The sequence below is a fragment of the Eleutherodactylus coqui genome, chromosome 4 (assembly GCF_035609145.1).
Source record: "Eleutherodactylus coqui strain aEleCoq1 chromosome 4, aEleCoq1.hap1, whole genome shotgun sequence".
Lineage (NCBI taxonomy): Eukaryota > Metazoa > Chordata > Amphibia > Anura > Eleutherodactylidae > Eleutherodactylus > Eleutherodactylus coqui.
Genome location: NC_089840.1, coordinates 272,646,663 through 272,674,001, shown reverse-complemented (window position 1 = coordinate 272,674,001; position 27,339 = coordinate 272,646,663). Strand labels below are relative to the sequence as shown.

General features: G+C 48.3%; 1 protein-coding gene across 7 annotated transcripts in view; it reads left to right on the top strand.

Annotated features, from left to right (window-relative positions):
- Window positions 1–27,339, top strand: part of LOC136624332 (oocyte zinc finger protein XlCOF6-like) — a 459,204-nt gene that overhangs the window by 236,814 nt on the left and 195,051 nt on the right. For 2 of the 7 annotated variants that reach the window (XM_066598258.1, XM_066598263.1), the window contains exons 1-2: window positions 14,216–14,238; window positions 19,162–19,294. The exons of the other annotated variants lie outside the window; for them this stretch is intronic. In XM_066598258.1, the coding sequence (XP_066454355.1) occupies window positions 19,217–19,294 (78 nt within the window). In that variant the 5' untranslated portion in view covers window positions 14,216–14,238; window positions 19,162–19,216. Of the gene's footprint in view, window positions 1–14,215; window positions 14,239–19,161; window positions 19,295–27,339 lie in introns of those variants that run through there. 7 annotated transcript variants of the gene reach the window in all.

The window sequence follows — 27,339 nt, the reverse complement described above, 5'->3', positions numbered from 1 at the left end:
ATTCTTTAGATTATACAATGAGGAATAATATGTAGTGAATGCATTTGCAATCTTTTGGGGATGTATAACTTTTTGGCGTCCGAGTCCAAAAGGAATCTAATTCTCCCTTTGGCTCTAAGGCCTCATGTCCACGGGCAAAAGAAGAATTAAAATCCGCAGCGGATTTTAACTCTTCTCCTGCCCGCGGATCCGCATCCCATAGGGATGCATTGACCACCCGCGGGTAGATAAATACCCGCGGATGGTCAATAAAAGTGATTTTAAAAAAAAATGGAGCATGAAAAAATCTGGACCATGCTGCATTTCCGTGCGGGTCTCCCGCGGGGACGGCTCCCGCAGGCTTCTTTTGAAGCCTATGGAAGCCGTCCGGATCCGCGGGAGACCAAAATCGGAATTTACTCACCTGCTCCGGATCTTCCCTTCGCCGCAGCTTCATCTTCTCTCCGTCGTGGCCGGATCTTTTTTCTTCGGTCCGGCGCATGCGCGGGGCACGCAACCGACGTGCCCTACGCATCCGCCGAGCCGAAGAAAGAAGATCCGGCCGCGACGGAGAGAAGATGAAGCCGCGGCAAAGGGAAGATCTGGAGCAGGCGAGAGGTGAGTTAATTCTTATTTTCAGCCCTCATGTCTGCGGGGCAGGAGGGACCCACTACGGATTCTCTATGGGGAATCCGTAGCGGGCCTGATTTTCCCCGTGGACATGAGGCCAAGACCTTTAAGTTGTTTTGCCAATAGTGCTCCCGTTCTGTTATCATGTGCGTAAAATTGCATTTTCAGCTTCTGAAATGTGACATCATGCCTGACAGCTAAGAGATTTTGAAGTTTTGCTCGTAATTTAAAAAGCTCTTCTGTTTTTTGTGGAGATGGGTCGGCTTTGTTTAGGGAGTCTAGAGAATTGATTTGGTCTGTCAGACGGCTAAGTTCCTCCTCACTTTTCCTTTTAGCCGTTGAGCCAAGTTTTATAAACAAGCCTCTCATGAAGGGTTTGTGCGCGTTCCACACTAAAAATGTATTCAGAACAGAGCCTGCATTAGTCAGAAACAACTCCTCTAACGCCTCTGAGGGGTTGCTCATATTCGGTGTGATTAAGAATATATTTGTTCAGTCTCCACGGGAATGATGGGGAAAGGCTAAATTTTCTTTGAAGGGGCAGGGATATAGGGGCATGGCCAGACCATGTAATGGTCCTGATCTCAGCCTGCAGGACCTCTGTCAGTCCTCTCTGCGGCAGCAAGAACATGTCCATTCTGAAATAGGAAGAGCGGGTGCAGGGAGAGAAACATATAATCCCTCTCCAGCCCATGTAAACATCTCCAGACGTCGTATAGTTCCTCCCTATGCAGGATTGGAACGACGAGCGATGGATGCTTAGTGCTCGCGGAGGAGTCCAGCAGAGGGTCCATTAGGCCTCATCACACAGGGCGTTTTATACAGCGTTTAGCGCTGCATTTTCAGCCCAGCTCTAAACGCTGTACAACACTCCCATTCATTTCAATGGGGCTGCTCACACAGGGCTGAAAACGCAGCGCCTTGCAACGCTGCGCTTTGACAGTGATGCAAATTCTATTTTGGGGCGTTTTCAGCCCTGCGTTGCCCATTGAAATGAATGGGCAGCGGTTTTAGCACTGCTGAAAACACGGCAACACTTGGTGTCGCGTTTTTGGCAGCGTTAACCGCTCGCCGATTTTTGGGGTGAGGGCTTGCAATAGAAGCCCTACCCCGAAAATCTGCCCCAGCTAGGTAGAGAGAAAAAAAGAAAGTTAATAATCACCTAGCCGCTGCAGTCAGGGTCGCGGCCGCTGGTCTCTGCCGCTGATCCGGGCTTCCCCTGCATTCACAAGTCTATTGCCGTAGGCCAGGTTTGAGAACCCCGCCTCCAGCAATAGAGTGCTGTGATTGGCTATCGGCACGCTCGATGCCCAATCACAGCCCTTCATTGACTGTCTCAGCCAATCAGCGCCGGCAAGCTCTGATTGGCTGAGACAGGCAATGAAGGGCTGTGATTGGGCATCGAGCAAGCACCGACAACCAATCACAGCACTCTATTGCCAGAGGCGGGGTTCTCAAACCTGGCCTCTGGCAATAGAATTGGGAGTGCCGAGGAAGCCCGGATCAGCAGCAGAGACCAGCGGCCGCGACCCGGACTGCAGCGGCTAGGTGAGTATTACTTTTTTTTTCTTTTCAGCATTCTTGGCTGCGTTTTCAGCCGACCTGAAAACGCAGCCAAAACGCTGGCATAAAGTATGCCAGCGTGACCCAACGCTGCGTTTCTGCAAACGCCCTGTGTGAGGGAGGCCTTACTGAATTAAAATCTCCTCCAACTACTAAATTTCCCTCCTGGATTTTAGCTACCTCTGACAAAATGTAACCTGTCATTTACGGGGAAAGTAAACATTTACCAATGTATAGATAGTAGCATTAATCTCGCACACTAGTATTATAAAGTGGCCCACTGAGTCTAAGTATAAATTTCTTTGGGAGAATGCTGCTGACTGGCCTACAGCTATTAGTACTCCTGTCTTTTTTCCAGATTGGAGGCAAAGAATAGGTTTGGGAATTTAGGGTGTGTGCAGGAAGGGTATTTGTCCTTTAGGAAATGTGTTTCCTGTGCGAAAAAGACATCCGAACATAATCTAACGGCCTCCTGCCATAGCATGCTATGTTTGTAGGGGCTATTCAAACTTTTAACATTTAATGATGTGATATTAATAGCCATAACTATCAGGTGAGCTAGGGGCTGAACTGCCACAGTGTCTTGTTATCATAGGTAGAGACCTGAAATGGGGAAGAGACCTCCTAAATAAACAATTGTAACCAGTAAAAAATAAGAATTGATATTAAGATTTGAAAATATCAAAATATTGTTCACCCAAAGCTGGTGGGCATTGGATGAATAGTAAGGGGCGGCAACATATCAAACCATCCATAAATGTCTCCGGATTACAGAAAAACTGACCGTTAAGCATGGTCGTCACGCGTGAACTTGGTTGTCTGCAGTTGACCATTCTTGATCGATCCTTGGGGGAGATTTCCCAGCCATTTCTGGGAGACCTGGATATCCCATGCCTTCAGGAGAGACAGGCCTTCCTCCAGGGATGCTGCGACATGGAATGTTCCATTTCTTGAGATCAGTAGTTTAGTAGGGAAGCCCCATTTGTATTTGATGCGAGCGCCTCAGAGTGCTGCTGTGACCTCCGCGAATTTTCTTCGTTACTGTAGTGAAGCAGCCGAAAGCTCTGGGAATATCTGTATGTTCTTGTATGGGGCTGGCAGGGATCCCCTACGTCTTCCAATGGACGGGATCTCTTCTTTAGTTTTGTAAAAATGAATACCAGCTAAGATATTCCTCGGGGCAGATTCAGGAACAGAACGAGCTTTCGGAATCCTGTGAGCTCTGTCGATAGAGTATTCCATGGTGGGGAGATCTGGAAAAAGTGTTTGGAGCATCTTGAGTAAGTAGTGAGGGATATCAGATGGAGACACCGATTCCGTGATTCCCCTAAACTTGAGGTTATTTTTTCTTGATCGGTCCTCCAGATGTATAATTTTTTTTCACAGGCAGATTACTTCTTCCTCCAGATGAGCATCAACCAACTTGTTATGTGCCTTAGTGAATTCTCCCATTTTCTGTTCGATGTGATCAGTGCAGGCAGCCAGATGGCCAATATTGGATTGGTGTTGACCTAAGAGGTGTTGTATGTCTTGTGAAATGTCCTCCTGTAGAGATAACAGCACGTCTTTCAAAGTACTGGTAGTTAGAGGACTCTCAGAGTCGGGGTAGGATTGAAGGTTACTAGTGGTCTCTGCGGAGATAATTCTAGGAATGAGTTGTTTTAGCTCTTTTTGGCTGCTGGGCTGTTTGAGGAAGGGGAGGCCGATAGAGGTCCTTGGGTGCCTCTCTTGCTATTTTCCCTAGTCAGGGAAGTGGGGCTACCCAGGACAGGAGATAGCGAATCTGATGCGGATTTTTGGGACGGAGAGTTGTGTCCTTGGGAGCTGGGTTCGTCTTCTGCCATTTCAGGGCTGTGTGTATAGGAGACTGCGTTCTTGTTCCTGCTGCGTGGTCCGTATAGGAAGAAATCTGAGAGTCTCCTTGGAACAGCCGATTTAATAGTACGCTTTCCCATTGTGGTATGGCAATGTAAGGTTGTATAAATTGAGTTAGGCACTCATAGAGAGAAATCAGACAAGGAAACCGTTACTTGTAGTGAACATTGGAAGACATAGTCAAGGTGGTCCTTAGAGCAGAATTAGTGCTAAGTGGTCATGTTGTGAGCTGCTCTGGAGCCATGTTGGTTTGGAAAGGATGGTTTCAATCAGCCATGATTTTCTGTTCCTGTCAAAATGACCTGGGCGGGATGAAGTGCAGGTCACAGATGAGAGAGGAACATTTCGTCCATGTATGTGCCCCTCCGGCCTGGTGGGGGCTTCTAGTGGGACTGCTGCATATGTCTAGGTGTTATGAGTTAGATTGAACAGGTAGTACGAAGATTTGGGCTGGTTCCGCCAATTGCGGTCTTTTTCAAATATATGTATAGTTCTCAGCATTTGTCACTAGGTTGTATCAGAAATTTGAAAGAGATGAGTTTAGAATGCAGTGCCAATGTTTGCCTCCGGTGGTGATCTGTGCACTCCGGTGGGGCCAACGAGCTGGTCTCCAGCCTGTATCAGATACCGTGGGCCGCGGCTCTGGGTCTTCCACTCCGCTACCCATTCCGTAGCCGCTGGTAGCAGGGCCAGCGACTTGCTCTCTCCTCCCGGCGCGCGTCGATTCCCCCCGGAGCTTTTTGATAAGTGGCCCCTCCGGCTGTTAGGTGTGTGGCCAAGAGAGTCTGAGGCTTCAGGCCCCGAAATAGGACGCACGTCCTCCGGCAATTTTAAAAGGTCTCACTCGCCCTCCTCCGTATCCCGCAGCTCTAGGGAGTGCAGGGGAGAGTTATTTAGCATGGATTCTTTTAGCTGGGCTAAATCTTTCTTTTTATGGGCCTTCTTGGCGGAGCACTGGCAACGTGTGTCCTCCCGGCTCTGCAGCTAGCCACGTCGCCCATCTCAAAGCTTTTTAGCAGTTAATGTTTGCTTGTAAATCTTCCATGCTTGTATTTGGGCTGATCTTCCTGTATTCTTTAACCGTTAGCCTATCTCCTCAGCCCTCTGGCGGTGAGGGGGAGCCGGTAGGTGTTATGTGCATGAATAGTGAGCACAGAATTACACCAAGGATCCCGGACTTTGTGGCATCTGTTAGGACACTTTCTGGTGTTGAAAAAGATCATTTAACAAGATAAATCAAACATTTCCTGGACATCCTACAGCAGTGCAGAATAGGTTAAATAACTGAATAAACATATGCTTCAGCATCCATACATACTTAATATCTGCTAGCAAATGCATGATAATTTTTGTACTATCCGCATAAAAATGCAAGTTTCTTGCTGCACGATTTGATCAAATCCATGTAAGCTTATCTGCCACGTCAAAATGAGATAACCTCTATAGATAACCTCTCTTTAGACTTAAAAGCCTTCACATAAATGGGAAAGCTAGGTTCCTGGCTCATATACTATCATAGACCCACCTGGGACAGATCGATTAAAGAGCTTGACCCCTGTTCTCAATGGAAGACATTAATTAGAATTTTATCAATTAGCAGAGACAACCGAAGCCTCCCACACATAAATTAAAGGCTTAATATTCGGCAGGCATGATGGTCTTTATTTTTCGAGCAATTTGATTTCCTGTTGTATTTCCAACCTGCGTCTCGAAATGTCAAAGCAGATGCCCTGGCTAGAGCCTTCAACTGTGAGGATGTAGAGGAGACGCCACAGTACATTATCGACCATACTAGGTTGGTAACCATGCCACCTGTCCGGTTGAGGAATGTGCCACCTGGGCGAACCTATTTACCCGAGGCCAAGAGAAGGAAGGTATTGGTCTGGGACCACAGGTCCCGATTAGCTGGGCACTCTGGTCTACAAAAGACCAACGAACTCATCTGCTGGCAGTACTGGTGGCCATACATAGGTCAAGATATTCGTGAGTTTGTGTCAAGTCTGTACCTCTTGTGCTTCAAAACGATGAAGTCCAGACCCGTGGGCCTTCTGTATCCGATACCCATACCTGAAGCGGCATGGCAACATATTGCCATGGATTTCATTATTGGTAGTGGTGGACCGCTTTTCTAAAATGGCACATTTTGTGCCTTTGCCTGGGCTACCTTCCTCAGGGCAGCTGGCCGAGAGGTTTATTGAACATATTTTTTGCCTCCATGGCTTTCCTAGACATAATGTATCAGACAGAGGAGCACAATATATGTACAGGTTCTGGAGATCCCGCAGCAAGCTCTTGGGAATATCCTTGGACTTCTCATCCTACCGCCCACAATCCAATGGGCAGATGGAGCAGGTGAATCAAATTCTGTCTGGGCATCTCCGTTACTTCATTAATGCCCTTTCGGATAACTGAGCCAGCCTTCTGCCACGGGCTCATTTTCTATGAGCACCAACCCAGGATTCCCTTGCCTGTCACCATCACCTCTGAAGTTGCTCTGTAGAGAATTTTGCTAGAATATGGCAAGAAACCACGACGAATCTTGAAAAATCGGTGGTGTCCATGAAGAGGTTTGCCGATCACAAGCGATGACTGTTCCCAAATTTGCACCTGGGGATATAAGCCCTACCCCAAAAATATACCCCAACTGCAGAAATGTTTTCTTTAAAAAGCATACATTACCTAGAAGTGCTGTACGGAGCTCTGCTGCAGCTTCTCCCTGGATCCCCGACATTTGTTTTAATCTCTTCTGGCCGGGGATTGAAAATCCCCGCCTCCTGGAAGAACTGACTGTAATTGGCTGATGCTTAGCCAATCGGAGCCAGCGCTCGATGAATGGTCGTGATGAGTTCATCGAGCGCTGGCTGGGATTGCCTAAGCGTCAGCCAATCACATCTAGTGCTTCCAGGAGGTGGGGAATTTTCCAATCCATGGCCAGAGGAGATGAAAGAGAATAGTGCCGGGCTGACAGCTCCAAAGAAGTGATGTATGTGGTTTTTTTTCTTGCAATTAGGGCTTAGACAGTAGGATTTCCTACTGTCATCGTTGCATGTGCAATGCGATGCAACAGAGAGGAAGGCTCCATAGGGAAACATGGGTTACAAAACCTTGCTTGCCGCGGGCTTATCGCCGGACCCTCAAAGGTTTTGTGTCTAGTTGTTGCATGCTACAAAAGATCGCATGTGTGAATTAACCCATAAGAAAGCATGGGCTTCTCATACATGGGATTTGTAGTATTGCAGAATAATTTTAATACAATTATACTACAAGATTGGTGAGACACGGAGGCTGTTAGATGAGCAGAAGTTGTGTGAAAATAAACCCCTTAAGGACACGGCCTATTTTGGCGTTGAGGACCAAGCGATTTTTGGTATTTTTCCATCTCCATTTTTCAAAAGCCATAATTTTTTTTATTTTTCCGTGGACGTGGCCGTATAAGGGCTTGTTTTTTGTGGCGAGCTGTAGGCTTTATCGGTGCCACTTTTGGGTACATAGACTATATTGTAAAACTTTTATAATGTTTTTTATGATAACAGGGAGAGAAAACGCATCAATTCTGACAGATTTTTGTTTTTTTACAGCGTTAATCATGCAGCATAAATGACACTAAATTTTTTCTGCGGGTCGGTACGGTTACAACAATACCAAAATTCTTATATTTTTTTTAGGTTTTTACACATTTTTGCAAAAAAAACCCTTTTTTTTGGAAATCTTTTTTTTCCTCTATTGCTGCATTCAAATTCCTGTAACTTTTTTATTTTTCTATGTACGGAGCTCTATGGGGGCTTATTTTTTGCGAGACCAGCTGTAGTTTTTAATGGTACCATTTTGGGGAATGTACGGCTTTGAATGATCACTTTTATTGCATTTTTTGGGAGGCAGAATGCTAAAAATTAGCATTTTGCCTCTGTTTTTTAGCGGTTTTTACGCTTTTTGCCGTACAAAATAAAAAGCATGTTCAACTTTTTGTACACGTCGTTACGGACGCGTCAATACCAAATATGTGGGGTTTAAATTTTTTTTTACCTTTTTTTATGCTAATATTAGAAAAAGCACAGAAAGGTTTTTTTTACATTTCTTTTTTTTACATTTTTCTTTTTTTTTTTTTACACAATTTGAGTCCCTCTGAGGGACTTACATCACTGCACTTATGATCGCTGTGATAAGGCATGGCAGAGCTACTGCTCTGCCATGCCTTATCGCTTATACAGCTTATATATCGCTTATATATCGCTTATACAGTGTCTGGCGCCCTGTTGCCATGGTGACAGGCCGGGCTCTTGCGATAACATCGCGAGAGCTGGCCAGAGACACAGAGGGACCACGCTCCCTCTGTGAACTCTTTCTCTGCCGCGATCTACTTAGATCCAATGCCTCCCCCCGTGACTGACAGCCGGCTCCCGCTGCGGGATAGCGCGAGATCAGTCATGATCTCGTGCTATCCCGATGACGTATCGGTACGTCAGAGCGGGAAGGGGTTAATATCCATATAACAAAGGTCCTGCATGGCTGAGCCGTGCGCTGCTTTGTATTTTTAAAGGATGAGATAAATAATGGCTGCATTTAATTTTAGATTCTTCTAGTGCCTTATTGTCTCTTACAGATCACCTGACAGGATCAGCACTCTTATTATACCTCACAGATGACTATTATCTCTCACAGCTCACCTGACAGGACCGGCGCTCTTATTATACCTCACAGATGACTATTATCTCTCACAGCTCACATGACAGGACCAGCGCTCTTATTATACCTCACAGATGACTTTTATCTCTCACAGATCACATGACAGGACCGGCGCTCTTATTATACCTCACAGATGACTATTATCTCTCACAGCTCACATGACAGGACCGGCGCTCTTATTATACCTCACAGATGACTATTATCTCTCACAGATCACATAACAGGACCAGCGCTCTTATTATACCTCACAGATGACTATTATCTCTCACAGCTCACATGACAGGACCGGCGCTCTTATTATACCTCACAGATGACTTTTATCTCTCACAGATCACATGACAGGACCGGCTGTCTTATTATACCTCACAGATGACTTATCTCTCACAGATCACCTGACAGGACCGACACTCTTATTATACCTCACAGGTGACTATTATCTCTCATAGCTCACCTGACAGGACCGGTGCTCTTAGTTTACCTCACAGATGACTATTATTTCTCAGCTCACCTGACAGGACCGGCGCTCTTATTATACCTCACAGATGACTATTATCTCTCACAGCTCACCTGACAGGACCGGCACTCTTATTATACCTCACAGATGACTATTTTCTCTCACAGATCACCTGACAGGACCGGCACTTATTATACCTCACAGATGACTATTATCTCTCCCAGCTCACCTGACAGGAGCGGCGCTCTTATTATACCTCACAGATGACTATTATCTCTCACAGCTCACCTGACAGGACCGGCGCTCTTATTATACCTCACAGATGACTATTATCTCTCACAGCTCACCTGACAGGACCGGCGCTCTTATTATATCTCACAGATGACTATTATCTCACAGATCACCTGGCAGGATCGGCGCTCTCATTATACCTCACAGATGACTATTATCTCTCACAGCTCACCTGACCGGACCGGCGCTGTTATTTTATTGCTGAGCTCTGTCATTGGCTGCAGCCCTGTGACACCCTGTAAAGTGGACAGCTGCAAACACAGACTGAAGCAGGCGACCAAGCACCGTCGCGGGACACAGCAGCAGAAGGGATTGGGAGTATATCACTAATATCACCACTTCTTATATTACTACTGCTTTGAGAATCTCATTTTGCAATACTTCCCAACCTTAAGCGCTACGAAATATGTTGTCACTATAGAAATAAAGATTATTATTATTATCATTATTGGACATTTCTGTCCTTAAGAACATCCAGCCATTGGATCCTTCCTACCCTCTTTCTGAGTTCATTAAAATCTGCCTTTCTGACATCCAACCTTGAGGTCTGAGCCTTTTCTGGTCTTCCTCCCCTTGTTACCAAAATTCAAGGATAGCATGATCACTGCCTCCTAAGGATCCAGCCACCCTTACTTCCTCAACCATTCCCTCCCTGTTAATAAGAATTAGGTCCAAGATAGCAGATCTCCTTGTTTTCTCTTCTACCTTTTGGAAGATAAAGTTGTCAGTAAGAGCCGATAAGAATTTGTTAAATCCATTACTTTTACCTGAGAGAGATTCCCAACAAATGTCTGGATAATTAAAATCTCCCATAATCACTATGTTGTGCTTGTTTGAGAGCTTGGCCATCTGATGTAGAAAGAGTTCATCCATATCTTCTGCTTGCCCAGGCGGCCTATAGTAAATGCCTACAATGGTGTCCTTTCTGTTGTTCTCTCCTTGTATTCTTACCCAAACAGTTTCAACAGAACTCCCACACTCTGAAGCTTGTTTCTCTGTGGAGATTAATGTTTTTCTAACATACAACCCAACACCTCCTCCCGATTTGTTAGAGCTATTTCTTATAAAAAGGTTGTATCCTTCAAGCCTTGTATTCCAATCATGTGTATCATTCCACCAAGTTTCCGTGATCCTATGACATCATATTTCTCTTCCTGTGTCAGGAGCTCCAGTTCTCCTTGTTTGTTTCCCATGCTCTGGGCATTTGTGTAGAAACAAGTTAGTGATCGGGGTCTCTTGCTCCTCTTCTTTCCTTCTGAATATTTTTTCTTTGTTCTTTTTTTCCCACTTGTAATAGAAAGGTTCTCAATTGTATTTATTAGCTGTATGTTTTTTTCTGGCCTTTCACTTCCCTTCCCATATTGTTTTAGTCTAAAGCTCTCCTGATGAGTGCAGCATGGTGCCTGCCAAATATATGCTTACCTGTCTTTGTAAGGTGCATCCCGTCTCTAGCAAGCAGTCCATCTTATAGGTAATTCACTCCATGGTCTAGAAATCCAAATCTTTGCTGACGGCACCATTTATGTAGCCAGCTGTTCCCCTCTAGAATCCTATTCCATCTCCTTATTCCCTGCCCCCCCCCCCACTAGGAGGATGGATGAGAAGACTACCTGGGCTCCCAGTTGCTTCACCGTCCTGCTGAGGTCTTCAAAGCCTCTGCAGTTAGTTGCAAGGTCCTACAAGGTCCTCCATGTATTAGTAGGAATGGGTGATGTTTTGTAGGACTGAGGGGTCTTGTTAGCTTATCAGACACATCTGTGATTTGTGCTCCTGGCAGACAGCTCACCTCTCGTGGGGTCATGTCAGGTCTGCAGACAGCGGCCTCTGTTCCTCTATAGGGAATCCCCCACAACCAGCGTATCCTGGGGGTTTACAGACCATTCTCTTTGGTCAAAGTCATTTCTCGCTGTACCTCTTCTCATATACACGCTCGGCTCCGCTCCTCCCTCTCACACACGCTCGGCTCCGCTCCTCCCTCTCACACACGCTCGGCTCCGCTCCTCCCTCTCACACACGCTCGGCTCCGCTCCTCCGTCTCACACACGCTCGGCTCCGCTCCTCCGTCTCACACACGCTCGGCTCCGCTCCTCCGTCTCACACACGCTCGGCTCCGCTCCTCCGTCTCACACACGCTCGGCTCCGCTCCTCCGTCTCACACACGCTCGGCTCCGCTCCTCCGTCTCACACACGCTCGGCTCCGCTCCTCCGTCTCACACACGCTCGGCTCCGCTCCTCCGTCTCACACACGCTCGGCTCCGCTCCTCCGTCTCACACACGCTCGGCTCCGCTCCTCCGTCTCACACACGCTCGGCTCCGCTCCTCCGTCTCACACACGCTCGGCTCCGCTCCTCCGTCTCACACACGCTCGGCTCCGCTCCTCCGTCTCACACACGCTCGGCTCCGCTCCTCCGTCTCACACACGCTCGGCTCCGCTCCTCCCTCTCACACACGCTCGGCTCCGCTCCTCCCTCTCACACACGCTCGGCTCCGCTCCTCCCTCTCACACACGCTCGGCTCCGCTCCTCCCTCTCACACACGCTCGGCTCCGCTCCTCCCTCTCACACACGCTCGGCTCCTCCATCTCACACACGCTCGGCTCCGCTCCTCCCTCTCACACACGCTCGGCTCCGCTCCTCCCTCTCACACACGCTCGGCTCCGCTCCTCCCTCTCACACACGCTCGGCTCCGCTCCTCCCTCTCACACACGTTCGGCTCCGCTCCTCCCTCTCACACACGTTCGGCTCCGCTCCTCCCTCTCACACACGTTCGGCTCCTCCGTCTCAGGGCTCCAAGTTCCTTCACCTTCCTGCTGAGGTCTTCAAAGCCTCTGCAGTTAGTCGCAAGTTCCTACAAGTATTAGTAAGAACGGGTGATGTTCTGTAGGACTGAGGGGTCTTGTGAGCCTATCAGACACATCTGTGATTTGTGCCCCTGGCAGACAGCTTACCACTCGTGGGGTCATGTCAGGTCTGCAGACAGCGGCCTCTGTTCCTCTATAGGGAATCCCCCATAACCAGCGTCTCCTCTTCACAGCAACAACACTTCTATCCCTCTATCAAGGAGGATTCTGAGGGTTTATAAACACACGCTCTGCTCCTCTGTCTCACACACGCTCTGCTCCGCTCCTCCATCTCACACACACTCGGCTCCGCTCCTCCGTCTCGCACACACTCGGCTCTACTTCTCCCTCTCACACACGCTCTGCTCCGCTCCTCCATCTCACAACGCTCTGCTCCGCTACTCCGTTTCGCACACGCTCGGCTCCGCTCCTCCATCTCACACAGACTCGGCTCCACTCCTCCATCTCACACACGTGCTCTACTCCACTCCTCCGTCTCGCATACGTGCTCTGCTCCACTCCTCCGTCTCGCACACGTGCTCTGCTCCACTCCTCCGTCTCGCACACGTGCTCTGCTCCGCTCCTCCATCTCACAACGCTCTGCTCCGCTACTCCGTTTCGCACACGCTCGGCTCCGCTCCTCCATCTCACACAGACTCGGCTCCACTCCTCCATCTCACACACGTGCTCTACTCCACTCCTCCGTCTCGCATACGTGCTCTGCTCCACTCCTCCGTCTCGCACACGTGCTCTGCTCCACTCCTCCGTCTCGCACACGTGCTCTGCTCCGCTCCTCCGTCTCGCACACGTGCTCTGCTCCGCTCCTCCGTCTCGCACACGTGCTCTGCTCCGCTCCTCCGTCTCGCACACGTGCTCTGCTCCGCTCCTCCGTCTCGCACACGTGCTCTGCTCCGCTCCTCCGTCTCGCACACGTGCTCTGCTCCGCTCCTCCGTCTCGCACACGTGCCCTGCTCCGCTCCTCCGTCTCGCACACGTGCCCTGCTCCGCTCCTCCGTCTCGCACACGTGCCCTGCTCCGCTCCTCCGTCTCGCACACGTGCTCTGCTCCGCTCCTCCGTCTCGCACACGTGCTCTGCTCCGCTCCTCCGTCTCGCACACGTGCTCTGCTCCGCTCCTCCGTCTCGCACACGTGCTCTGCTCCGCTCCTCCGTCTCGCACACGTGCTCTGCTCCGCTCCTCCGTCTCGCACACGTGCTCTGCTCCGCTCCTCCGTCTCGCACACGTGCTCTGCTCCACTCCTCCGTCTCGCACACGCGCTCTGCTCCGCTCCTCCGCCTGGCACCAGCGCTCGGCTCCGCTTCTCTGCTTGGCACACGCACGTTTGTCTCGGCTCATCTATCTTGCACGCGCGTTCAGCTCTGCTCCTCCGTCTCACACATGCTCAGCCCCGCTCCTCCGTCTCACACATGCTCAGCCCCGCTCCTCCGTCTCACACACGCTCAGCCCCGCTCCTCCGTCTCACACACGCTCAGCCCCGCTCCTCCGTCTCACACACGCTCAGCCCCGCTCCTCCGTCTCACACACGCTCAGCCCCGCTCCTCCGTCTCACACACGCTCAGCCCCGCTCCTCCGTCTCACACACGCTCAGCCCCGCTCCTCCGTCTCACACACGCTCAGCCCCGCTCCTCCGTCTCACACACACTCGGCTCTGCTCCTCCGTCTCACACACGCTCGGCTCCGCTCCTCCGTCTCACACACGCTCGCCGGCTCCATCCACTCTCTGAATACATCCTGATGGGACACATAAACTGCAGGTCACACAGCAGAGTCCTGCATCCACTGAGCAGAGATCTAGTCATGTGACCCCTTGTCTCCTCCCACACACTGATCACATGACGGTGACATCATCACAGGTCCTGTAAGCACAGAACAACCACATGGCTCCTGTCCGGCTGCAGGTGGAGGTATGTGGGGTCTCCAGCCCTCGGGGAAAAGGGGGGCATAGTTGTCATTTCTCCCTTTTCCCTTTCAGGAGGGGTGTCCTGTCTCATTAAACAAAGCACCTAGAATGTGAGTGGGTTGGGAGGGGAATAGTCTCTCCGAAAAGAGAACAGCTAAAAAGGGTGTGAGAACACACAAAAGTGAGGCCACTTATAAGGCCATGCAAGCTCCTCTGGGTAATTTATGCAAATCAGGAAGCGCCACCTATTGAATGGCAACATTCTTTGAAATCAATGTGACTTTTTAACAAGTCTTAACATTGATTGGAATAGGAAATGAATCACCCAGCGGAGCTTGCAAAGTGGCCCCATTCACCTTCTAGGTATCCCCACACCCCTTTTGGGTGTTCTCCTTGAGGAGGTACTATGCTCCTCCCAACCCAGACACCCTCTCGGTGTCTCCCCACACTTTTTGGGTGCTCTCCTTAAAGGGGTTGTCCCGCGCCGAAACGTTTTTTTTTTTTTCAATAGCCCCCCTGTTCGGCGCGAGACAAACCCGATGCAGGGGTTTAAAAAAACAAAACGCACAGCGCTTACCTGAATCCCCGCGCTACGGTGACTTCTTACTTACCTGGCGAAGATGGCCACCGGGATCTTCACCCTCGGTGGACCGCAGGTCTTCTGTGCGGTCCATTGCCGATTCCAGCCTCCTGATTGGCTGGAATCGGCACATGTGACGGGGCGGAGCTACGAGGAGCCGCTCTCCGGCACGAGCGGCCCCATTCAGAAGAAAGAAGACCGGACTGCGCAAGCGCGTCTAATCGGGCGATTAGACGCTGAAATTAGACGGCACCATGGAGACGGGGACGCTAGCAACGAAACAGGTAAGTGAATAACTTCTGTATGGCTCATAATTAATGCACAATGTATATTACAAAGTGCATTAATATGGCCATACAGAAGTGCTTAACCACACTTGCTGCCGCGAGACAACCCCTTTAAGGAGAAACTACACCCCTCCTGATTCATGTTGCAAGCCTCTCACCAGCTAAGCAAGAAGCCTACTGCACACTGAGGAGGGGCAAACACCCCGAAACAGCTGTCTGTGTATGGGTTCTGGCTTGGTTTTCAATTCCCAAGCATTGTTGCATAGACCTGTATAAAGGGGGACATTGAGTTGCAAGAATGCCGCCATCCAATAGGTGGCGCTGCAGAGATATTGCTCCATCTTCATTAACCCTTTCATAAACGTTGTTAGAAGCCGTTCTCTTACTGGCGCTCAAACCCCAGGGTTTTTCTTACAAAAATATAACCCCGCAGACCGCGCTATTTTTCCATCCAAAAAAACACAAACCTGGCGGCATGGAAGCGAACTCAAGGCTTTCCATTTGCTTTTTTTTTTTATTGTATTTTTTAAACCCCACTGAAATCAATGTAGAAAAAAATGGATTCGTTTCTTTCACTTTTATTTCAGTTTCTCTCCTCCAAAACCAGAGCAGAGACGTGATCCCTGAAGGCCCCCAACGCCGCAGCGATGGCCGCCTTATCTTTACCTCCTATCTAAAGGGGGTTTTACACGGACGGCTCACCGGTCTCAGATGCCGGACGGGTCGCCCCGGTGATGACAGCGGTACAATCATCACTAGTGAATGGCGGTGGAGCTGGGATTGTTCCGGCCGCCTCCATTCACAGTAAGCAGGCCGCCGTTCATACATGATGACTGCCTGTTTACACGGCCGCTCCGTCCTTCAGGCTTCATACAATCTGAGCAATGAATGAATGTATCACTTATTGTTCCGTCATGCCGGTATTCACACTGAATGATATCGTTCAGATCCTTGCTGATCGCCGTGTAGAAGGGCCCACAGTCACGGTCTCCAGAAGTGCAGGTCGCAGATCTTTGAATTTTCGGTGAAAGAGCCGGGGGATGGGGGGGGGGGGATGAGAACATTTACAAAATAAGGCGTTTCTCTCTTTATTGTACTACATATTCGGCTTTATTTGACACGACAGACATATTTGTGATATCCGTTTCTTTACGATTTATTTTTCTTACTTTTTTCTATTTTGCCGGATGTAAAAGTTTCCACAGATCTTTAGTAAAGCATCTCCATCTGTAACAGAAGCGTACGGCTGCACTAGTTGTATAACGGTCAGTATATGCGCTGTCACCCAACAGTACGGTGTACAGGCCGGACATGATGTAATAGTCAGTATATGCGCTGTCACCCAACAGTACGGAGTACAGGCCGGACATGATGTAATAGTCAGTATATGCGCAGTCACCCAACAGTATGGTGTAATAGTCAGTATATGCGCTGTCACCCAGCAGTACGGTGTACAGGCCGGACATGATGTAATAGTCAGTATATGCGCTGTCACCCAGCAGTACGGTGTACAGGCCGGACAGGATGTAATAGTCAGTATATGTGCTGTCACCCAACAGTACGGAGTACAGGGCCGGACATGATGTAATAGTCAGTATATGTGCTGTCACCCAACAGTACGGTGTACAGGCCGGACATGATGTAATAGTCAGTATATGCACTGTCACCCAGCAGTACGGTGTACAGGCCGGACATGATGTAATAGTCAGTATATGCGCAGTCACCCAACAGTATGGTGTAATAGTCAGTATATGTGCTGTCATCCAACAGTAGGGTGTACAGGCCAGACATGATGTAGTAGTCAGTGTATGCGCTGTCACCCAACAGTACGGCGTACAGGCCGGACATGATGTAATAGTCAGTATATGCGCTGTCACCCAACAGTACGGTGTACAGGCCGGACATGATGTAATAGTCAGTATATGCGCTGTCACCCAACAGTACGGTGTACAGGCCGGACATGATGTAATAGTCAGTATATGCGCTGTCACCCAGCAGTACGGTGTACAGGTCGGACATGGTGTAATAGTCAGTATAAGTGCTGTCACCCAACAGTACGGTGTACAGGCCGGACATGATGTAATAGTCAGTATATGTGCTGTCACCCAACAGTGCGGTGTACAGGCCGGACATGATGTAATAGTCAGTATATGCGCTGTCACCCAACAGTACGGTGCACAGGCTGGACATCATGTAATAGCCAGTATATGTGCTGTCACCCAACAGTACGGTGTACAGGCCGGATATGATGTAATAGTCAGTATATGTGCTGTCATCCAACAGTACGGTGTACAGGTCGGATATGATGTAATAGTCAGTATATGTGCTGTCACCCAACAGTACGGTGTACAGGCCGGACATGATGTAATAGTCAGTATTTGCGCTGTCACCCAGCAGTACAGCGTATAGGCCAGACATGATGTAATAGTCAGTATATGCGCTGTCACCCAACAGTACGGTGTACAGGCCGGACATGATGTAATAGTCAGTATTTGCGCTGTCACCCAGCAGTACAGCGTATAGGCCAGACATGATGTAATAGTCAGTATATGCGCTGTCACCCAACAGTACGGTGCACAGGCTGGACATCATGTAATAGCCAGTATATGTGCTGTCACCCAACAGTACGGTGTACAGGCCGGATATGATGTAATAGTCAGTATATGTGCTGTCACCCAACAGTACGGTGTACAGGTCGGATATGATGTAATAGTCAGTATATGTGCTGTCACCCAACAGTACGGTGTACAGGCCGGACATGATGTAATAGTCAGTATTTGCGCTGTCACCCAGCAGTACAGCGTATAGGCCAGACATGATGTAATAGTCAGTATATGCGCTGTCACCCAACAGTATGGTGTACAGGCCGGACATGATGTAATAGTCAGTATATGCGCTGTCACCCTGCAGTATGTTGTACAGGCCGGACATGATGTCATCGCTCCTCGTTACTTAAATACAGGTGAATTGTTTCCGGAAGATGCCATTACCATCCAGGTACGAGTAGCGTGCGCTCTAGAACATGCTGGAAAATCCAGAAAGCACAGATAAACACATTTGGCTCCTGTGTTGGCGCCCTTTTACCTGGGACGATCGTTTCTCAGATTCTCGCTGGATCATAGGAGTCCGAACGCTAATAGTTCAGTGTAAATGTTGGCGGCGACTGAGAGAGCAACGATAATTCACTTGTCGCTCAGTTTCTGCAGACCTGGAAATAAAACTCCGATCCTTCATCCATGCACTACGGCCTGTATACTGGGGATGGAAGCGGACGGGCCGCAACGATCTCCGGCCGCTCCACCTCTACTCAGCACAGGCGCGATTATCATTCACATGGCTGCCGGCCACTGAAGCCCCCGACAGTTGTCCCATGTAAGAGGACCCTTACTGTTAGGATATGTTCAGACAGGAAGATCCAGCATGGCTTTATCCACATGGAGTCCAACTCTGAAGACCACAATAGAAATCCACGGCTGAGCTTCAGATCTCCACCGCAGATCCACATGCGGATTTGGCCTTTTAAAATGGGAAATTCTCACTCTAGTCTACAGGTTTTGGAGCAGATTGTTTCCATCTGCAGAGTTCAGATTTCTTTGCAGAAAAAACAAAGTGTTGTGTGACTTCTGGACATGGAATCCACACGCAGATTTGCTTCAATTTCTGCCTCAAAATCTGCAACATGTGAACATAATCTAAGGAGGTTAATCGAGCAAATACTGTTGATGATCTCTCCTCAGGGTTGGACATGAATAGTGTATTGCCGGGGATCCACCACTCGAGATCCTTGTGATCAACTGATCGTCTGGCCCGCTGTCAGTGGGTGGAGTGCGGTTAGACGCCCGGCGTAGCTGCATTTATTGCAGTCTGGATGATCAGCTGAGCAGCAGATCCACGAGGATCAACTATTGATGACCGATCCTGATGATGATTACTCCATAGTATTTGCCTGGTAAACCCCTTTGATATCTCCTCACACAGTTTTCCCTTATGATCTGCAGTAATTGTATTATTACAGGGGGTTGTGTATGATGTTACATTGTCTCGTCTTCTCCCCATTCAGGATCCTCGGCTGATATCTTCTATATCAGATAATATTCCTGATTGACCCAACAAGGATGGATAAGAAGAAGGACAAGATGGCGGAGAGTATATTCACCCTCACCCTAGAGATACTCTTCCAGCTTACAGGAGAGGTGAGAGATTCTGGGGATGACGTCACGTTACATCATTCCTATGTTTGTAAAAGTTGACCTTAGCTTGGCAGATGCAACCTCACTGACAGTATCGCCATTCTTGTTGTATCTCTACTGGCCTCTGTTGCCCCCATACAGGCTATCTTTAAATTCAAGTCCCAGTGTCTTGACTATGCCAAGTGGATGATGCCACCACTTACTGTCAATCACATCTAATGTCCCCCATTAACAATGAGTGGTGGGAACTGTCCCCTCAACACTTCTAAAGCACTGGGAGTTGAATTTAAGGATAGCCTATATGGGAAACTGGGGTGTGGGGGTTAGTGAAAAAAAAAAGTGGTGATAATGACAGCGGGACTGCAGTTGCAAAGCCATGCTACCGGCCTGCTTAAATGCAGACATGGACAGGTCCTACTCTACCGGCCCGCTTAAATGCAGACATGGACAGGTCCTACTCTACCGGCCCGCTTAAATGCAGACATGGACAGGTCCTACTCTACCGGCCCGCTCACATGCAGACATGGACAGGTCCTACTCTACCGGCCCGCTTAAATGCAGAAATGGACAGGTCCTACTCTACCGACCCGCTTACATGCAGACATGGACAGGTCCTAGTCTACGGGCCCGCTTACATGCAATAATGGACAGGTCCTACTCTACCGGCCCGCTTAAATGCAGAAATGGACAGGTCCTACTCTACCGGCCCGCTTACATGCAGACATGGACAGGTCCTAGTCTACGGGCCCGCTTACATGCAGACATGGACAGGTCCTACTCTACGGGCCCGCTTACATGCAGACATGGACAGGTCCCACTGTACGGGCCCGCTTACATGCAGACATGGACAGGTCCCACTGTACGGGCCCGCTTACATGCAGACATGGACAGGTCCCACTGTACGGGCCCGCTTACATGCAGACATGGACAGGTCCCACTGTACGGGCCCGCTTACATGCAGACATGGACAGGTCCCACTGTACGGGCCCGCTTACATGCAGACATGGACAGGTCCCACTGTACGGGCCCGCTTACATGCAGACATGGACAGGTCCCACTCTACGGGCCCGCTTACATGCCGACATGGACAGGTCCCACTCTACGGGCCCGCTTACATGCCGACATGGACAGGTCCCACTCTACGGGCCCGCTTACATGCCGACATGGACAGGTCCCACTCTACGGGCCCGCTTACATGCAGACATGGACAGGTCCCACTCTACGGGCCCGCTTACATGCAGACATGGACAGGTCCCACTGTACGGGCCCGCTTACATGCAGACATGGACAGGTCCTACTCTACGGGCCCGCTTACAAGCAGACATGGACAGGTCCCACTCTACGGGCCCGCTTACATGCAGACATGGACAGGTCCCACTCTACGGGCCCACTTACATGCAGACATGGACAGGTCCTACTCTACCGGCCCGCTTACATGCAGACATGGACAGGTCCTACTCTACCGGCCCGCTTACATGCAGACATGGACAGGTCCTACTCTACCGGCCCGCTTACATGCAGACATGGGCAGGTCCTACTCTACCGGCCCGCTTACATGCAGAAATGGGCAGGTCCTACTCTACCGGCCCGCTTACATGCAGACATGGACAGGTCCTACTCTACCGGCCCGCTTACATGCAGACATGGACAGGTCCTACTCTACGGGCCCGCTTACATGCAGACATGGACAGGTCCTACTCTACGGGCCCGCTTACATGCAGACATGGACAGGTCCTACTCTACGGGCCCGCTTACATGCAGACATGGACAGGTCCTACTCTACCGGCCCGCTTACATGCGTCTGGTTTCAGACAAACATCTAGCAATGATTAGAAAGTGTGTAAAATACGTTTTACCAAGGGCCTATACATACTGGCACTTACACGTACGATTCTTGAATGCACAAAACATACATGAAAAAACGTGTAAAACGGGGGCGTGGCCTGACTGAAGCCCGAGACGGACGCACTAGCTTGAGTTCCGTCCCGGACGAACCCTCCACAGCTACAAAAATAGCATCAGCGGGACTGTCACTGCAAGAAAGATCCCGCAGACTTCCTCCCCCGCAGCCATGACCCGACGAAAGCCGGTGAAACCATCCCCGCAGCGGGTCGCCGACTTCTTCTCAGCGCGCGGCAGCCGGAGAGAGTCAGCGGCCGCTCTCACCCCCGCGCCCCCCTCCTCCTCTGCAGCTACAAACGAAGCTCCCTCCGAGACTCCGAGGAGACAGAGAAGACTGCCGGAAAGCCCAGGAGCCGCTTCAGGAGATGCCCGTTCGCCTTCAGCGTCAGGAGAGGTGAGTGATTCAGCGGCATCCACTACACACAATAGCCCCCACTCTCCCAAAATGGCGCCCAACCTCGTGGCAGGCACAGATAATGGACACTCTCCCACAGCCAGCCCAGATAAGAGGAGACCTAGGCTGGAGGTCGCAGCACACATACTACTACCCCCAACAGGCAGTACAGAGCTTATTGATACGCTCCCATCCTCCAGTCAGCCCGCTTCAGAGGCCTTCATTAAAGAAATGCTACTGGCATTAAGAAACTCTATGCGGGAAGACTTTAACGCCCTTTCCGCCTCAATTAACTCCTCACTATCCGAAGTGGAAGAAAGAACCACTCACATAGAGCATAAAATGGAGGAACTAACCCACTCCCACAATACGCTAATCGACGCGCATTACGCTCTGGAAGACGAAGTGGCCCAAATAAAAACAAAGATGGCCGACTTAGAAGACCGCAACAGGCGGAACAATATTAAGTTCAGAGGCATCCCTGAAAAAGTCAGCCCAACAGAGTTGAAGGACTTTTTAACACAGCTAATGAAACACCTGCTTCCATCTTCTCCTACTCAGGAGCTTATCATTGATAGAGCCCACCGCCTTCAAAAGCCAAAACTTCTCCCCGAAAATGTCCCGCGTGACGTCATCGCGAGGATCCATTTTTTTCACATTAAGGAGGCTCTCATGTTCGCTTCTCGCAAGGTGTCCGATCTCCCGCCACAATTTGCGAACATCCAACTATTTGTTGATCTATCTCCCGCCACGATACAAACCAGAAAAACATTTGCACATATAACTACTGCTCTTAGAAGGGAAAAAATCTTATACAAATGGGGCTTTCCCACAAAACTAATTCTGCGCAAGGAGGGAGCTGTGATTGTCTTTAACTACCCAGAGGAAGGAGAAAAGACTCTCGCAGCCTGGGGCATCCCTATTTCAAGCAATCCTCAAGGAAAAAACGCCATTGAACCTCCTGGAATTCCTCACAAGAATTCACATCCCCCCCCACCCCGCTGAGCCAGTACCTTACTCATTAAAGAGATTGGAGGGTACTCCAACGTCAGGTGAACTTTTTCCCCCCCAGGAAGATGCAGGTACTGGAACCTGCCAGATGGGACTTGTTCCTGTCACTTTCTTATGCCCTCGTTAGGTCACTGAGACCTGAACCGACAGTTACTCCCTCATGTGACCACATTGTTTGGCAATTTTGGCCAGCTGTTTCAGTTATATACGTGTATATCCCCTTTCCCCCTCCTTACTTTCCTAAAATTGGCAAAAACACCAGGGTTCCTAAATTCTTTAATCTCATGGTATATCCATTATGGCGATCAAAATATGTTCTTTAAATACCAAAGGGCTAAATTCCCCCTATAAAAGATCAGCGGTCTGGAAAGATGCAATCCAAAATAAAACAGACATCCTATGCCTTCAGGAATCGCATTTTGCAAACTCCTCTCGACCTCAGTTTACCCATAAAAAATTCCCAAACATCTTCCTGTCCTGCTCTGAAAGGAAAAAAGCCGGGGTTATAATTGCAATTAAAGACACCATAAACTTTACCCTCATTCAACAAGTAATTGACACGCAAGGAAGATACATAATCCTAGTCGGACTTTTTAACAACATTCAAGTAACCCTAGTAAATTTATACGCACCAAACGCATCACAAATCTCTTTTCTAAATAAAACCCTCAGAAAAATACGTAAAATACACGTAGGCAAACTTATAATGTGTGGAGACTACAATATTATTCCTGACAAACGATTGGACTCTACCAGTACTTCCGATAGAACATCCCCTACACTAGCCCCATGGCTCCATAAGCAAGCGCTTTATGATACATTTAGGTGTTTCAACGCGTCATCTAGGGAGTATACCTTCTATTCCCCCAGACATAGATCCTTCTCCAGAATTGACCTCTTTCTGGTCGACAGATGGACCCTTCCTGCCATCTCACACGCCGAAATCGGACACACAACCTGGTCGGATCATGCCCCAATCTTCCTCACCTTAAAAAGTGCAAATTCCAATCTAGCGCCCAGAAATTGGAAAATTAACATTCCGCTCATGAGAATTTCCCAAAACAACTCAATAATTAAGGAATCTCTAACTGAATATTTTTCAATTAATGCAAATATAGACACAAACATTTTTTCCACCTGGTGTGCGCATAAAGCGTACATCCGAGGCATCTTAATTAAAATAAACTCACACCACAAGAAAGAAAAACAGCGTCTCATAAACAATACCCTTGCACGAATATCTACTATAGAACAAAATCTACAAACCTCCCCCTCAATAGCGCTCCATAAGGAACTGATGAATCTCCGTCTCACAATCCGCCGAGCATTAATTGAAGATTTCGATAAATTAGCCAAACTATCCAAGATGAACTACTACACATCATTTAACAAACCCTCAAGCCTCATGGCCAAACTAGCGAAAAAACGCCAAGCACCAGCTAAAATCCCCTACCTCACCAAACAAGATGGCTCTGAAGCAAGAATCTCTCACCCTCAGGACATAGCGGATGAGTTTAGCAACTATTACTCCAGACTCTACAACCTGAAAAATGACCCCTCCACTCTCCAACCCGACATCCAGCAAATTAACACTTTTCTTGGAAAAGTTAATCTCCCAACTATCACAATAGAACAACTTAACACCTTAAATGTCCCCACTACTGCCTTGGAGGTCCAAAAAGTAATCAAGACATTAAAAACACACAAGGCTCCAGGTCCAGATGGCTTCTCCAACGAATGCTATAAGGATTTCTCCCTGGACCTGGCCCCTTATCTATCAGAAACCTTCAATAAAGCCATTTCTTGTGGGAAATTACCAGAAGAGATGCTCAAGGCCACTATAGTCACCATCCCCAAACTAGGTAAAAAATTAGACTCCCCCGCAAATTTCAGACCCATCTCTCTATTGAACTGCGACACAAAGATCTATTCTAAACTGTTAGCCCAACGACTATTAAACGTACTTCCACAAATAATACACACCGATCAAGTGGCGTTCACTAGGGGGAGACAGGCGTCTGATGCCACCAGGAGGGTCCTCAATCTCATGACAGTGGCGGAGGCGAACCGTACCCCAGCTCTGCTCCTGGCTTTAGATGCGGAAAAAGCCTTTGACAGGCTTCACTGGGAGTTCGCCTTCGCCACTCTGAAGAAATTTGGCTTTGGGGGAAATATTCTTGGAGCCATAGGGGCATTATATAGCTCCCCCTCCGCTGAGGTCTTGGTGGATGGTGTCTTCTCTAAACCGTTTCATATATCGAATGGAACGCGTCAGGGATGCCCCCTGTCCCCACTATTATTCGTAATGGTTATGGAGCCATTCGCTGAGGCCATCAGATTAAACCCAAATATAAAAGGGATCCATGCAGGCCTCAGGAAACACAAAATCAGCCTTTTTGCTGATGATGTTTTGCTTCTTTTAACAGACCCCATATCCTTATTAAGAGAGGTACACGAGACAATCCAACAATTTAGCAAAACCTCATATTATAGCCTAAATATAGATAAAACACAGATTCTAGGAATTAATATAGACAAATTCCTAAAAAAAGACATACTTGAAGAATTCCCCTTCCACTGGCAGGATAAAAATATTCCATATTTAGGAATCAAACTATCTTTCCCAATCATTGATACTATCTCCGCTAACTTCTCCCCCTTGATGGAGGAACTTCAAAAGGAGCTGAAATACCTTGCAGACAAAGAACCCTCTTGGCTAGGCCGAGTAGTCTTATATAAAATGTTAATCCTCCCTAAAATCCTCTATCTCTTTCGTACCCTTACCCTTCCGATCCCTAAAGTTGAGATCTCAAAATTTCAAAAGCAACTTGCGATTTTCATATGGAAAGGAAGGAGACCCAGAGTCGCTGCCCCCATACTCCACCTTAACAGAAAGCAAGGAGGACTGGGAGTCCCTAATCTATGGTCATACCTCCAGGCAATCCACATTAATCAAACCAGACAATGGGTAAGATCAACCTCAGAAACAGGATGGCCTCAAATTGAGACCCATCTGATAGACAACAAATCAATGAGATCCCTTCTCCTGGCAACCTTATATGGTTCTCTAGTTCCCTCGCTCCCACCAGTCCAGAAATTACACTTAATGTCGCCTCCTATGCGTGCCTCTCTATCCTCGTGGTCATTCCTCACTCAAAAGATTAGAGACCACCCAGGAAAAGCGGTTGATAAAATACCACTAATAACACTGGAATTCCTGATTCCAGATCTAAAACTTAACACATGGGAAGAGAGAGGCATTCTAAACCTGGGAGACTTACTTCAATCTGAAGATCTTCTCCCCTTCCCGACACTAGTAGAACAATTCAATATCCCCCCAGAAGACGTCTTTAAGTATCTCCAAATACGATCCATACTACAAGCCACCCAATTCTGGAAGGTAAAGGTTCCAAATGAACTAATAAAGATACTTGGTGACTCTTCCCCGCTGTCTCGATCCCTTGTGAGAATGTGCTATAATGCTCTCTCTGGAGATATGGGAGATACCAAAAAAGTCCACCTTCTCAATTGGGAAAGAGACATGAGGAAAAAATTCACGCTGACCCAATGGCTGTCGGCATTTGAATGGGTCAACAAGGCCACGCTCAACGCCAATGTTTTGGAAGTACATATTAAAGTCCTGACCAGATGGTATTATACTCCATCATTGTTGGCCAGAGCCTTTCCTAACGTAGAGGACCGTTGTTGGAGACAATGTGGCCACCTGGGCAACATTATCCACATATTCTGGAGCTGCCCCAAACTAGCAGGGTTCTGGGAAGAAACTTTCCAGCTACTAAGAAGAATCACGGGGATAACAGTCCCCAAATCCTCAGCCCTAGCTATCCATCTACTAGATAACAAGATCTTTCCCATCCCAATGAGGAAGCTGGCTTGCCACATCCTACTTGTTGCCAAACTTCTGATTGCACGAAATTGGAAGACCACTACCTCTCCCGTCTCCTCAGATCTCATCCAGACAATGTCTGACCATAACATTTATGAAAAACTACACGCCCAAAGAAACGACTGCTTCACAAAGTACCAAAATAAATGGAACCCATGGTTACGCCTCTTCCCTGAATAGCCACTCCCCCCCCTCCCCCCCATTTTGCTTCCTACCCCCTGTTAGTATTCTTCAGAAGCCAAGTTCTACAGAATTGTTTTTTTTTTAAATTTTATTTTCTATTTAGACATAAGTACAAGTATATGCATACTCAAATGTAGGCCTCATGTTGTATACAAATGTCTTTGAATATTATCGAACGATTTTTGATCTAATACTACGCAAATCTAGAGGACCTATCGTCTTCTCTTGTTTAAAGTGTTTAAATATGTAACGGCTTCTACTGTTTACCCTGTATATGTCTTATCAAAGAAAACCAATAAAGAACAAATTGATTAAAAAAAACGTGTAAAACTTCATACGTTTTAAGCAGACGTTTTCTTTTTTAATCGCATGCGCAGTATACGTTTTCCACTGTAAAACTGTTTTCTCAACAGAGTTTTAAAGTTCAACATTTTTTTTCCCTTTAAGGCATTTGATCTCAAAAAACATATACGTTAAGTGTGTGGAAACCTACAGCCAAATGTTTCTGTATTTTTGCTCAGTTTTTTATCAGGAAATCGGACAACCCCTCTAATATCAGATGATGTGACTGGAGAAATGAAGAACCCTGGGAACATGATGTCATCACTGCAGGCAATTAAACAAAGTCCAGCGGGTAGAAGCTTAATGGCG